At 37.6% G+C, this 15,971-nt stretch overlaps 1 protein-coding gene across 5 annotated transcripts in view; it reads right to left on the bottom strand.

Moving 5' to 3' along the window:
* The window catches only part of CDKAL1 (CDK5 regulatory subunit associated protein 1 like 1), a 396,424-nt gene that overhangs the window by 147,082 nt on the left and 233,371 nt on the right, over positions 1-15,971 (bottom strand). For all 5 annotated transcript variants that reach the window (XM_032114324.1, XM_032114315.1, XM_032114332.1 and 2 more), the window contains one exon: positions 12,879-13,045. In XM_032114324.1, coding sequence (XP_031970215.1) covers positions 12,879-13,045 — 167 coding nt within the window. The remainder of the gene's footprint in view (positions 1-12,878; positions 13,046-15,971) is intronic.

Here is a 15,971-nt window from a genome sequence, read left to right on the forward strand (position 1 = left end):
ACCTATGCCGTTAATAATTGTAGATGTTCAGCTAGAATATATGATCAAAATTGAAATTGTACAGAACAAGTACATAAATTGGGAAACCTTCCTTTTTTATTTTTAAGCTTTAGAAAATCTTGTAAAGGTAGTTTATATGAAGCATCTTCGTAGTCATCTGTGATTTTTCTGCTTATCAGTAATCAAATAGGCTTCTAAAATATGGGAAATACGAGCTGAAACTTAAGCTATGGACCAAAAGCCTATTATTCTACTTATCTCTTGGTTCCAAGTACTTCATTCAATCTTCAAAAATAGATTTATGATTTAAGAGCCAATGAAAGTCATGTTTCATACCGTGTTTCTGAATCTGCCAAGTTTTTAAAAATAACTCGCCCTAAAACATAGAAAAAAAAATTATTTGCCACTTCTCTCAAGTTTTGCATCTTCTGAGTAACAGACTCTTCAATATGAGATCACTTTGTGAATTCTTTTTGAAAGTAATAAATCATTTACTAGAATTTCTAGATATGAAAGTGTTCTTTTATTCCAGCTTTTATAAGGCTGGGAATCATCTGACAGAACAAAAAAACAAACAGATTCACTGTGTTTGTTTGTTTGAGGTAGAAATATTACATTTAAAAAAACCCTGCCTTGTTTTACCACAAAGTTTTGATTTTTGAAGTCACAAATGTAGAAATTCTCTAGTTATATGAAAATGTTGGTTTTATTTCTCATATTCACCTTAAAAAATGAAAAATTTGCTGTGAAGTATGAAGAGTGAAAACCAAATTCTAAAAATCTCAAAAGTGTTTTCCTACCCAGAGGATTCAAAAAACCCAACCACCCAACCCCAAAGCCACTAGCTGCTGATCTGACGGTAACATGCAGACTCCTGCCTGTCTCACAGTTGATCTCTTTCAGGGGGATGTGCCCAAGAGGGAGCTGTTGACTGCACCTCCTGTAAGAGGAACTAAACCAATGGTGTCCAACAGCCAGTGTTAAACAAGAGTAATCAGAACTGCTTCTTCCAGTTATCCCCCATGTGAAAGAAAGAAAACATATGTTTTCTGCAATCACTGTTGTTGATAATTTTCAAGATCAGGAACACAACTGCTGCCATTTAAAGTAATTACCCTTGGTTCTGTACTAATGGGACACAGAATGCCTGGCATTCATTAACTGAACTTTTCAACTATCCCTACAGGTCCCCGCATACAGTAAAAGCTACAACTGTAAGCTCAAAAACATTATTGCCTATTGCACTGCATCATTTTGGTTCAGAAAGAGACTCCATATCAAAAGAATTGGCATTCTTTAGAAAGTAAATCGCTTCTCCTGTGTATCAGAAATTCACATACAACACACACACAACCCATCTGGGAACACTAACACAGCCTAGCTGCTGTGGTCACAGGTTTCAGGGATGTTCTGGACAGTCAAAGCTCCTCCTAGAGCTGAGGAGCTTGCAAATAGCTCTTTATACTGTGAACTCCTTTCCTGCTTGCTTTCTAGATCTAAAGCTACACAAAATGCGCTGCATGTGCTTTGAATCAAAGGTCCTACTGATAAACTGATTTCCCAGCAGGTACTTGAGGATTGTAACGATTAACTTTGTGAATTTAGCAGAACACAAATTATTAACATAAACCAAACACAAGACAGAAATACCTGATAACCCACTGTTTCATTGGCATTCACTTTTAAGTACTGCTGGTGGTCTTAAATTTACCTTTTATAAACAAAAACTCTGAGTGAGCCGCTCAGAAGGAAACACAATAATGAATTAAACAAAAGCTTTGCACAATTGCATCGGAAATCTGGATAAATCAATCTTCCAGACTTTGCACTGTTCAGATAGAAATAGCACATTCTAACCTGTAGCTTTAAGGCAAGATTGCTCCAGTCTTACCTTTTATCCTCCCTATCCCTAAAATAACACTGAAGTTCTTTACCGCATAGATTTGACTAAATTACAGCTACTCTGCACTGAACAGTCACACTCAGTCAATGTTGACAGATTTGCCCATACCACAGATTGCACATAGAATACCAGATTTCATCACTTAATAAAACTATTAGTTAATATCCCAAAGAGTATTTGAAGTACATCATGGGCTAATGCTTATTTGCACTTCACAGTCTCAACATTCTTCATGTCTCGACATTCTAAGCTTAACATCTGCTTCCTGTTGGTTTTTTTATGTTTTTTTTTCTAAAGTCCTTTGAATTACTAGTTATAGTTACATATTTCAGTTAGAAGAAAAAACAACATAGAATTTTATTTCCATTTGGAAACAATAAATGAACAATATTTTGAAATTATATCACTGTGAAAGAAACTTTCTGTCTTTCATCACAACTGAAACAGCTGATTGCCTTTTCTCACTATTCCCTGGAATCTGATCATGTGTCTATGAATGAAGGGATGCACTACACAAAAAATGAAATTTCATGTAGGAACTAAAAGATCAAAGAGCAGCACAATTTGCTTTAACCTGACTCTACAAAAATAGGTGTCATCTACATATGGAAAATAACAATGTATGTGAGACATCCTTTAGGATACTGATCACAGGAAATATTTTTTCCTAGTTCTTAGCAGCTGGAGTACATTAGAGCACAAGGCACATTACCAGAAAGATTTCTATCTAGTCAGTTTATTTTATCCTAGCAATTACAATACACAAATTTAACCACCTAACCAGAAAATCACACCTCCTGTTAGCAATGACACCATGTGCAACCATGGAAAATTGCAGAGACAATAAACATCAATATCTGTGCATCTTTATGTCAGTACCAGCAAGCTGTTCGGACAGCGATTCTTTCCCCTTACCTAAAGCAGGCAAAATCCAAGTATTTGAATTCTGTCTCGTGTTTGAGTCACAATAATGTGAATAGCTTGCTTCCTAGCAAAAGGATTTTGTCCTCTGCCAGCAGTGACGCCCAGAGAAACTCTCGTTTTTCCATATGGAAACATGACAAAATGGCACTCCCTCAAAACTTCATCCCTTTGTGGCAGATGTTAGTTTGGGATATGTTACGAGGGGTCTCTGCTGACTGTTGTCTTTCAGAAGCCGAGTGGTGCCACCACCAGCACGGTCTGGATGAAAATCAAGCGGCTGTGGCCCATTTTATAAATTCCTCTGTGCAGCTCAGGAACAGATGTGATCTTGTGATGCAGGCACAGGAATGATGACACGGTTATGATCCAGTCTGAAAAGCCCGTAGCAGTTTTGTTAAAACTAATGAACAGGGAACTCTCCCCCCTCTTCCCACCCCCTGTGAGTAATGGGACTGTAAAACCCTCAGAACGTGTGGGATGTCCCTGAGGACACTGGTTGGAAGGCAATGCCTTTCCCTCATCTGTGTATTAATTGGGGGAGATGTACTGAAGCCACATGATGGGCAAGCTTAGTGGCAACCCCTACCCCATGTAACATGACGTGACATGCTCAGGTCTTTATCCTGTCATTAGGATAAAGGCGGGTCACACTGGAGCTGATAGAAGCCCATGCAATTCTAGCCAATGTAATTTGAACCTTAAAATCAAATCTTTGGGTTGCCAGATGGAGGGCAAAAATCTGTTTTGTCATATGGGAAAAATGCCTTCTACATTACCAAACCTGGTATTAGCTCAGGCCACCCTTCGAAGTGGATATAAACCAGACTGCAAGCTGTGATCTGCTGATAGGAAAACTAGCCATGAGAGCCATATGCTCAGCCCTAGCTGTTCCCAGCTGTTCTCCTAGGTGTGGGATCTCACTACTGCTTCCAGCCTCAGAAAACAGACAAGCCGCAGCTAGCTAAGCAACTTTTTCTTGCTCACAGCTATGTATTAAGCCTAATCTCTTAAAAAACCAAACCATGCCATAGCAAAAACACCTAACATGCCTTCAAAAGCTTGCCACATTTCTTTTATTAAACATGAGGACAAGCTAACTCAAGTTCCTGTACAAGAAGTGATATTCAGATAGTATCACAATACAATAACTGTATTTCACAGCCCAAAGCTTCAGCTGAGGTTGAGGTTTGTCACATCTCTTCCCATGAGTCAGTGCACAAAGAAAACACGCAGCACCAAATACACTAAGTACCTGATTTGTAAACACAAAAATATCAGAATTCTCTTACTCTGTTAGCAGGTATGTATGTTTCTTTCCAAGATTATACATGGTATACCCAAGAATAAAAAGAAACTTCTTGCACAGTACCACTTACTCACAAAACAACTCCTAGTACAGATATCTTAAACCTTGGTTCCTGAAATTCTTCACAATAAGCAAGCTGGCATCCCTATCACAATCTGCTTCCAATACTAAAGCAGGACTGACTTTACACTGGGTAAAAGGTTAAGCATCAGCATCTACATTGAGTAGATTGCTTATTACTCAGCCTGTAGTGAGCCATGAGCCCAAGCACGACTGAGCCCCGTGTCACCGAAACACAGCTGTTTCAGTGACACCTTCAGCATTAATACCACACTAATTTCTGTGCACCAAGCAGTAAAATGGTTCAGTGCTTTCAAAGATGAGAACTGTTATTGTTGCTGCTGTAGCCATCATTACAATCCTAAAGAGACTTTGTGGAGCTTCAGAGCAATGTTTGTCCAGTTCCAAAAACTGACTCATTTTAAGGTAAAATGTACATTTCATTAATGGCTAGAGCAATGGTTTAATGACTTAAAACCAGCCAACCAAAAAGCCAATACTAATTCCTTGTGAAATTATGAATTCTGATGCAAGAAAATATGTATTTTTTCATTTTCTCTATGGTCCTCTCTAATTTCTCATCATTAAGCACTCCTCAAATGAAATTTTTTTTCCAGAAGTAAATTAATACTCCTTTTTGCAGTATGTATTAGAAACATATTGGGAAGGTCCCTAAAAAGGTGATTTATTGTAACAGCACACTGCCACTTTAAATAACTCTCCGTCTCAATCATACTTTATGCTAATAAAACCTTGAAATTAATTAAAGCATAGAGAGGCACACACAATAGGCAAGTAGGATTGTCACACTACCTTTTTCATTTTCAGAAAGCTGAATGAGTGAAATGGGTTGCTAGTTTCATCCATACTATGAATTTGTTCTCCAGCTCAAAAATGAGAATCCCATAGAACAGAAAAGAATTGATGGTTTCTGCTCAGAAGGAAGTCATAGAATGAATTGCACACCCCTCCAGAGTTCATCTGTACTGAGACAGTGCAATGGCAGGAAGCCTCTCTATTGTTTCCCTTCATTTCAAACAAGCAAGTACGATATATAAAATAGCAACTGCTTTAGCAGGTTCCAGTGGAAGGAAAATAGTGGAAGGTTTAATCAAAACTTAAACCTTTAGGCAAATACTACCACTTTCTTTTGTGAGCTGACCTAAATTTCATAGTAAAACAGAACAAAAATATTCCAAATCATAATGACGAGATTGATATAATAGAATTTACATTCTTCAGTAGCCCTGCACATTTAACAGAGCTAAACTAGTTGAATTCAAAGAATGAGAAGAGATTTTACATCTTTTCCTCAATTAACAGTGGTACAACAACCCAAAGCCAATATTATTGTGCAGTTTTATTAAAGTTTATAGAACACAATGTATTTTATTTTTCTCATATTTAAAGAGAATATCTTTACCTCAAGAAAATCAACCTTTTTTTAAACAAATGCCAAAGCCTAACGAAGCAAGCAGTCTTACTGAAGATTATGTAGATGATGCTGCAAAGCACAGCGAATGTGACAGCTCATCTATCAAAGAAAACAAAAGGGTTTATGCATCTAAACTAAAAAGAAGCTTTTGAAACAGCATGGAGAGTAGTTGGTAGAACTTTACTTATTATAATATAAATAACTAGGAAAGTGAGATGTTATTTGTTTAACAATGAAGGCAGAAATATTAAAAGAACATGGCACAGTTTGTTATGCAAGCTCTACATTTGACAATAGCTTCTACCTCAATGCCTTGAAGCGCATGACAACTGATAAAAACCCTACTTTTATTTAGCAAAAATGCAGTATCCCATATATGCATTACCCTTTCTTTGAACATATTGCTCAATTAATGGTGATTTTTATTTTCTGCTAGTAATTCACCAGAAGTAAGCTCCAGCTCCAAAGGACTGCTGGGATGAGACAGTATTACAAGTAATTGACAGACAGCCTGACACTCAGCACAAGATTGAGTGTGGATCTGTCTGCATTTAAATACTCTTCGTTCTTGGGCAATCTAACGAGCAAGAGAAACATTCGAATGAGCAAATCATAATTAAGGTACAGCTAATATGCACAGATTTAACTGGTCAAGCAGTGTGCTACTTAATGTTAACCCCTTTTTGCAATACCAATTTTTATTCACAGACTATTAAATATAGAAGAGCACTAGATGCATGCATAAAATATTCTGTCTTGATGGAAAACTGAATTTTGCATAAACAAAGCCAGTGCTTTATGTATCTCATAGCATTTTTTCTACTAGTGTTATAAAGAACATGAGCTTCATTCCCAACAACACAAATACTCCCTCCCACATTGTCTAGAAGGAAACCTTTATTGTTCAAAGTTCCCAATTTGTTAAGGTTTTTGAGAGAACCCAAGATTCACGAATACAGCGTAAAACCTTCTGGAAGAGTAAAATGGGTTCTTATTTCGACATTTATTAAGCCAAATCATATTCTACCAGCTGGAAATGAACATGTCACCAAGCATTTACAGACGTTAGGATCTGCTGTGTCTGAGATGTTAAAATTCTAGATTAGAGAAAATGGTATGACAAAATGTATCCCAAAGCACAGCAGAGATTCATCCATTTCCTAACCCCATAATATAAAAAAATACATTGACTTTTGGGTGAGCTCATGTTCCCATGACACCATGTCTTAAAGAGTAATTTTAAGGAAATGTGCTATGTTTGAAAACCCCAAAGACAAAGAACACTTTGAGAGGAAGAACAGGAGAGACAGACTATTTTAGTACCAAAAAATAAAAAGCAGGAATACACAGAGTAAGCAAAGATGCACATATAGCTTCCATAGGACAAATGAGCATTTAGCATAATACCAAAGGAAATAGTAAACATCCCTTCATACCCCACGTTTTGTTTTTTTTTCTCAGAAGGACGGAGGCAATTGCCCTGTCCTCCTCCCTTTAGTACCTGAGGTTCCTTTCAATCATACTGCTAGCAAAACAGACACAGTTTGCACAGAGACAACTTTGTAATTACAGCAAGAAAAAGTTGCATGGTCCACCGAGTACAAAACACTACAAAACTCACAGTAATAAGAAGTCAGGGGCTTAACTATTCATTTATTTAAATGTATGCTGCAGTTTTCATTTTTTCTGGTCAAATCAACAGATTTTAATTGGCACTTTCAAAAGCAGCAGTCTATGAAAATGACAAAAAATAATACTAGAAACAAAGCAAATACATGCCCTAAAGTCCTTTTAATTCTTGAAATTATGCTGCCCTTTTATTTGCCATTGAGGAATGTGTGCATATTATTCCCTTTTTAAATGCATTTCAAATCAGTTTACACTCTAGGTTATTCAAAACTTGAGCTTATGCACAACGCTCCAAAACGCCTGGTGCACTCAGAGGAAAAAAAGGACAACAAAGAAAAAAGAAAAGTGAATTAGTAATTTTACTGTAATACTGTAATAATTTCCTATGTGCTGTGTCAGGGCACGTTTGAGGGAGCCATCTGTAGGGTATCAGCTTCAATGAGGTTAAGGAACATAAACACCGAGCTGACATGAAAAATCAAAGCAAAAGAGCAAAGAAATACTACTGCGACTTGTGGTACACTTGGCACACCTTCTGCATTTAAAGACTCTGCTGCCATGCAGACTCCATCTCAATGGCTGGTGTATCACTCAAATGTCCTGAATTAATAACGGAGATACAGCCCACAGATGGCATATAGTATGGTTTGAGACAGACTCATTTTGACAGGTGACAAAGACGACTACTCATCTAGTCATGTGAAATTAAGCACTTACGGGAATGGCAGGTGTGAACTGCCTCCTTTATACAGATTTGGAAGCATCCCATCACTCACAGAAAGTGCTGTACTAAAATCCCAGACAACTCCGGGATTATGTTAAATCCACAAAGGACACAAGCTAGGGCTGAGATGTGAGTCCCTGCCCTTTTACAGTCTGGATGATCTAGAGTCCCTTGTGATTTCGACAGAGCCCCGGATACTTAAAAAGAAAATTAAGTTTAAACCTAAGGAAAAGTGAAATACAGTCAAGGCAAAATTAATATCTAACGCTATGCCATGAACATTAATTAATTTTAAGTTGCTACACATTTCGCCTTATTTTTCACTTTTCAGACTAATTCCCATTCACTGTTTAGCTACTACTATTGTTTTAATGGATTTTTTCCAATCCTCCCTCTCCATCAGTCACTGGAAGTGGATGTTAAACACTGCCTCACCAGAGCACAAGTGAGTAGTTTCATAAAATGACTGGGGAAGAAATGCCTGGAGGTTACCTCTAAAGCAGGGTGTATTCCTTACGTACTTTTGCTACATGTTGATACCACGGGGTGATAAAATCTTTGACATCTGGCAGTGTGTGTAATTAGAGCAGTAGCTCTGTGCAAAGACATATGGGCAAGAACACACAGGGTAACCACACACAGGCACTCCTTGCAGGTTTTTCTAGGACTATCTAATGGACTCTAACACTAACCTTCCCCTTCACATTATATAAAACAAAAATAAATTCTGAGGCAAATTATTTTTCCCTGGCCATAGTTGCTCATGTCTGTTTATTAAAGTTTTCTTCCATGTAGATAAAATCCCTAGTTTTTCCTCAATGTCATGCTGCATCAACATACTAAGATAGGACTGACACTGGACAAGGGCATATCTCAAAATCTCAGTTTGAGACTAATCTTCAAATAAGCAAGCTATATGCCTCATGATGTATCCATTCAAACAGACTGCTAAGACTGTGAGAGCACTTTAGAAATCAGAATGCTATTTCCATTGCTTAGCCACGTGTTCTCTGAGAGGAAAACTGAGGATGTCTCCTGCAGGTAAACCACAAACTCCAACTTCTCTCTCAGTCTTAGTACCATGGCCAAGAGTTGGAGTCTCTGGTCCTTCAGTGTCTTTAAACATGCCAAATAATCCTCTCTGTCATACAAAGAAACCTCATGCTGGAGAAGTCTTGCCAGGATTTGCTGTGCTCACATTAATGTGCCCACTGAAAGCAGCAGTGAAATTTTAAAGTGCAGTTTCCTGTGCTCCCTTCACAGCCATTGGTTTGTTCAGTCTGGGGTGAACTTCGCAGTGGGCAAACTAAACTCACTTCCAAGGAAATCAGAGCAGTAGCCATACTCCAGGTCCACAGTGAATATACTCCAAGCCCTTGGTGGGAACAGAGGAATTCAAACTAATGGTATGTCTTTGAAACAGCTTTGGATCATGGCTAGTGGGAAAGTTTGATTAAGAGAATTAAATTTATTTTGAAGTAAAGCCTCCAAAATGCAGATAAATTTAGAAATAGTGGCTTCACTACCAAATTCTGTGATTTCCTCATCTGCTCTTGATACTTCATACTATGCACTAATGTAAGCACAGACATCATCTCTGGCTAAAGAAAACAGCAGCTAAAAAATGTAGTATTTTAGATTATACCCAGAATAATTGTGAAAAATGCTCTTTTTGTAATGACTTAGGTCAGCATCCAGCATGTCAGTAAGTGTTTCGTATTTTGCATTACTATAAAGCATTGCATGGTTCCAAACATATCTTTCTTTTTAGACAAGAAGGCCCAAATGAATGCAGATACAGTTTGAAAACACATGGTTGCTTCTCATCCCAAGACTGTCCATGCTACACAGGCACCATTACCACCATATTTACTGAATAAAAAAACTAAAGTACTAAATTGCAAGACCACACAATGCAAGCATAGTAAGGATTTTCATGAGATTAACAGTATCCTCTGAAATGACAAACATCTTCAAGTACAGAATGGCATTTATCTGACAGAACTACCTGAAGGCACTGGTTATGCTATTTTAAATCATATGAAAACTTAAACTGACAACCTACCTTAAACCAACTTGAGTTTTGACAGCCATTGGCCCAGGCCCCCAGATCTACCAAGCCTTCCAGAATAAGAGACTTAATGCTCATTACAAGCGCTCACAGCTTTCCTTTGCCCCCTCCTCTGCTCTAATCCCACCACTCCTGACCCAAGGGAAGTTGTCTTCCTCCTCCTCCTACTCTCCCTGTGCTGGCCTCCATCAGTAGAATAGCAGAGCTGTTGGCTTCTACTCCTTAGTGGAAACTAAGAAACTGATTCCCAGATACTGAGGTAGATGAAACACTCTCAGCTGCTCCAATAAGTACAGAAATAAAGTAAATGAATCAAAATCATTGCTTTTAGGCTGAGTCTCTAGGGAAGCTCTATCCAGATCTTAAAATTAATTTCTACATTTAGATGACTACTGTTGCTCTATGCCACATATCATTTCTAAAGTGAAATAAACCCTTGCTGAGCAGTTGCACATGTACAGTTGTATGCAACTGCCAAAAATGTCTGATTTTTAAAAAAGATACATGATTGGAATTACTTTGTCCTTTTCATTGCATACAAAAAGCGACACAAGATTAGTACATTTTCCCAGGTAAAATTTTTTCACAGAAAGCCAAACAACATTCTAATTAGACAGATGACTTCTAACAAAATAAATTAGTAACATGCAGCACCTTTTAAAACAATTAATGAAAGATGTTTGCAAGGAATAAAACATCTTCATACCTTTCAGGAGATAACAGATCTACATGTGGATTTCATCCTAATCAACTGACATGAGGGTTAATCAGCTTCTCACTTAATTTTGGTTGTTTAAACAAATTACAGTTTTAACCTTTCTTCAACTGGAAAGTTAAAAGCACGTTGTTCATAAAAAGTTTATTTTGTTTGGTGAAAATGTATACAGGAGACTGCTTACATTCCCCAGTGATCCTTCAGAGACAAGTCTGGTAAACTTGGAAAAGGAGATTAGATAAAAACGCAGAAGGCAAAAAAATTTTTTATAAATTTAGTTTCACAAATCCGCAAAATTATGTCACCAAATTTCAAGATCAGAAACTCTTGGTCACACATGAAACACAGAAATGTGATTGAATAATCCTTAGAAAAATCATATAAACTGGAAATTGTATGGAGCACTGAAGAGGATGAGCAACAGCAGATGTTGCTGCACAAAAAGGCTCGTGCACACAAACACATGCTCTGCACAGCAACATTCAAGACACATTTTCAATAGGCTTCCATGAATTCCTCTCACTTTGTCATGACACCTAAAGATCCATTTTCAAAGAGATAAGAGCATTTCTCCTTAATATAAGTCAGATAAAAAAATGAAGTCCTACCTACAGCACCTTCTGGAAGATTTAGAAAGAGGAAGACCAGGTATCAGAAATTTACAGATTTGTGACATGCTCACACTTACTATGATGGCTACTGATTGAAGGAAAGGAACATTCTTTCCACTTTTCTTGGATTGTATCAAGAGTGCCCCTTATCTCGGCAGAGCAGTTTGTTATTTACAGCAACTGATTTTTTTTTTTTTTTAAAGCTTTGAGAGTACTTATACAATGACCAGCAGTGACAAAAGCAGCAGTCTGTGCCAAAACACTTCTAATAATGTGAATTAAAAATGAAAGCAAAGACACTAACTGTGAAAATTGCTAAAAGCTTGATTTGCTTTTGTACAAGATGCTGAAAAATGTTAAAATAAAAAAAAAGAAGAAAAGCTTGTGACAGATATGAGAGACACAATGCAAAGCTCTCAAAAACACAACCACTCCATTTCCTGAAGGCTCTTATTCAGTGTGCTGAGTTAAGACTCTCTCTTAGTGAAGTGTATGCTAAACCAAAGAATAAAATAAGAACCCAGGAAGCTTCTTGCAGGTTTCTGCAGTTCATGTTCTTTAGTTGGTGAAGTGAAAACCTGCTTATTCCTACCAATATGAGATTTCTCTGGCCCTCATGCTTCAACAATAGGTTGAAAACGTGCAGTTATAGCACTCTGATGAGGAAATACTGTCCTTGATGTCCTCAGAGAACACAGGTGCAACTATTAATGTTACAATATCTTTGGGAAAGCAGCATGGCTACCAGCTACTTACCTGGTATTACACATGCACATGGTTACAAAATTTACCTTCAACTACATCCTTCCCTCCTTTTTCCTCCTCTTTACATTTGTGTTCTTTCTGTGTACAGTTCCTAGGAACTTCAATAAATTCATTTGGTGACAGAATCCATCAAAACCAACCTACCTTTGAGAAGAAACACTCACTTCCTCCTCTGCATGAATAGGATACTCCTTCAAATTTACATTGTTATATACTTCTAATTTCATTGAACTACTTTGTTACATTTATTTTAAACACAGATATACACTTACATTTCTATTTCTTATAATGGAAGCGCTAAACACACTAAAAATAGGATAATGAATGCATCACTGAGTGAGACCAGCATATAATGTTTCTGGAAATATTTGTTTGAGGTGCAGCAGGAAGAAAATTTCAATCCCATGGTCCATCACTTGCTAGTGACATTTCCTGTAGTTCTTGGAAACACCAGACATACACACAAATGAACATCAATCACTACAAAAAAGTCCTACAGGTCAGAGATCTCAGTAATATCATAATTCCAAAATTATTTGAGTATCTCATTATCTCAATAACTTGCTGTGTCAGGCCAATGGCTTAACATCGTTAGCCTAATTTTGTAAATGTATTTTAAGTCTATTATTTTTTTAAACTACTACTTAAAATGAAAGACACTTCACACAAGGTTCCATGCTGACTCACTCAATGAACATCTACGTCGGCATATAAATGACTCCTTTTCTTCCTTACCTCCAGATGCTCTAAAATATAGGGAGGGTTTGTCATGCCAAGCCTCAGCATAGCTCCCTCAGGAATAACTTCAACCAGCTTCCACAGAAGCGTGGGGAGGTCTGTGCCAATGTCTCTGCCATAAGCCCCTGTGTCTTCACTGGTCAGCCATATCTCACAAACACCCTCTGCGAATAAAAGAAAGAGATAATTAACAAATCTGTTTTAGAGCTGTTTGTTTTATCATACAGCTGCTCACTCTTTTAAATGCAGTATTTCACATGGCTATTATGCAGCCAGACTGGGTATACAATTGCAAAAGGAAGGGAAGGAGAAGGAAGGCTTATCCCATGGGTAGCAGTGGGTTATTAAGTTCATTTTATGAGCACAAGAGTGCTACAACAATGCTGTAAATTATCATTGCTGTGGAGTGATTAACATTCACAGCCAATGACTAATTCTGTGCTGCCTCTACAGCAAGTCAGACAAGTTTAGTACTGTGTTTTATTTTTTGAGCCTAATTCATTAAACACGGCAAGCGACATCACCCAGGCAGAGTTTGCACTAATGGTTATTACAGTAGTTAGCTTATTAACTGGTGAGCTTCCACTGAGCAAAACCAGCTCTAAAGCACCGTGATTAACATTCCTCCTGAAGTAACTATTACAATCTTGTATTCCTTAAATTATACAATTAGCAATGCAATATTAAGGCTGTATTGAAAAGGTTAGTGACCACTGCATGACAGAGTGATAGTACAGCAAAACCTGTTTCCTGGCAGTTAATGCTTCATTTTCCATCAATCAGAGCCTTAGGAAGTAGTGCATTTGACTTATATTGTAAATAGCAACCTTGAACACTGATATTTGGTAATAATATCCTCCTACTCAAAGAGGGGAAAGATTGTACCACCCTTTAATAATAGTTGAAAGCACTGAGGTTTCACACAGCCACTTCTGCCAGGCTGCCCAGTTTTCAACCTTTTTGCAATGCAATCCCTCCCTCTCCCCTTCCTTACCACCCCAAAGCAAAAAATAAGCCATTGAAAACAGGGTGTCTGTAAGGAGAACACCTGTGATTCTTAGCAAGATAAGATAGCATTAACTCAGTGAAGAGTTAAACTTCTGAAACCAGTCATAAACTGGTAAAAGAAATACCCAAACACTATTCATAATTCATCAAAGCACTCTTTGGACCAGCAGAGAATGTATCATAAAACGTAAATGTTTATGTTTTAAATACATACTCAGATGAGGAAAACATAAGCACATGCACAGCCTTTAATCACATAAAAAACAATAAACCTAGAAAACCAAATGTTTTACAAAACGTAAATTCAACACTGCTACTCTTAAATTCACAATAAAGGCAGAGAGAAAGTTATGTTGAGCATCAAAGTTAATCCTGCTTGTACAGAAATGTTTTCAAGGTAATTTATTACTTAGAATGAAGAATGCTTAAAAATTAAAGGTTAACTGTAAAACTCATCACTTCTTAAGTTTTGCTTCAAGAATAGGTTAGTGAGGGAGATCTATGATTTGGATCTTGAGAAGTCTGTTGTAAAGCATTCCTGCAGTACTAAGACTATTTGCAGTCACACTCAAACTGAGCTCCCTGTGCAGAATCTGCCTGCAGTACACAATCACACAGTGGATATTACTGCACTTGCTAATGTTTTTGGAATTCATCTCACCACAGGCAGTACCCACCATGAAGCATACTCTGGGGTTTGCCGCCTGCCCTACATTTTCCTGAAATACGTGAAAAAAAGAAGTGAATTTTATACGCTATGTATTAAAAAGAAGAGAAATATAAGGATTCTTAATGATTGATATGGTCCTGTTTTGTTTGGTTTATGTTTCTTTATATGAGTCTCCAATGGCCATAAGAACACTACCAAACTTACTGATTTGCTGAGTTTCTACTGCAACGGAGTAATTCTCATTTGCAAGCTTTCAATCTAAAGAGTTGCAGGGGGTTTGGGTTGGATTTCCTTTTTCTTTTTTTCATGAAAACGGCTAATGGAATACTCTCTCACAGTTAGCAGATGAACACTGAGGGAAAAAAAATAAATCACCGGCTAGGAATGGAAATAACATTCCAGTGGAAAACAACAGTGAGCTTTTAAAGCTGCATAGGTGGGGACCATTAGCCCCCTGGTGGGCTGAAACTTCAAATTAAATCACAAGAAGAGGAAGCAGCTGTAATAGTAAATCAGCAACAACAGGAATAACTGTCTCATCTGCTCTCCGATCAGGGTGTTGAACAACAAGCAATGGGAATAATTCATGCTGTGAGATCCACGGATGTAGTCTTATTATGGGGGGGACAGAGGGGGGTGGTAGGGAGGGGGAAGAACACCTGTATTTTAGGAAAAAGTTCACGTCCCAGCTTCAGGTTGACAAAATGGATCTTCAAATATTGAAAGCTACTGTGAGTGATAAATATTTACAAGTAGGATAAATAGGATAAATCAATTTTGTACATAACTGTGTGTGATAGAGGTTTTGTGTCAACTGATTTTAGGCCATTTTTTTTAGTCCTTTGCATCCTCCATTTAGGAGCTAAACTTACACCAGGTAAGAGGAGAAAACAATAGACCTCTCAGACAGTATTAATGAAGTCAGTCAACACTTCCTATTTTCACTCCACCCAGTTCCCCTCCAAACTCCAGCCCTCCACAGGAACCTATTTAAATCCACTGTCAAATCATGTTCAGAATTTTTTTCCTTTCTTTTGCAGCAAACCTCACTCGATCATTCACCACTCTGTTACTGGGCAATTTTGGTGCTAATAAAGGCAAGTTGATTTTGTAAACAAGAAAATTGATCCAAACAGCCGACTTGAGATGTGCAAACTCAGAGCATTTGTTACAGTATTAAGGCAAATTATCGTTATATTCAAGTAATTACAAGTCTGCCTTTGGTCACAGCTCGTGGTTTATTTCTCACTCTGCCATCACTATCCAGCACAAAAGAGAAACCTTAATAGTTGGCCTCTGAGCTCTGCTCTGCTGTAATTTGAGATTACTGAGAATTAAAAATGCTGGGAAAAGAATAGGTTCCAAGCAAATGAAGAAAGTTCTGAGCCTATTCCTTCTCACATGTCTCAGTA

The sequence above is a fragment of the Corvus moneduloides genome, chromosome 1, assembly GCF_009650955.1.
Source record: "Corvus moneduloides isolate bCorMon1 chromosome 1, bCorMon1.pri, whole genome shotgun sequence".
Classification (NCBI taxonomy): domain Eukaryota; kingdom Metazoa; phylum Chordata; class Aves; order Passeriformes; family Corvidae; genus Corvus; species Corvus moneduloides.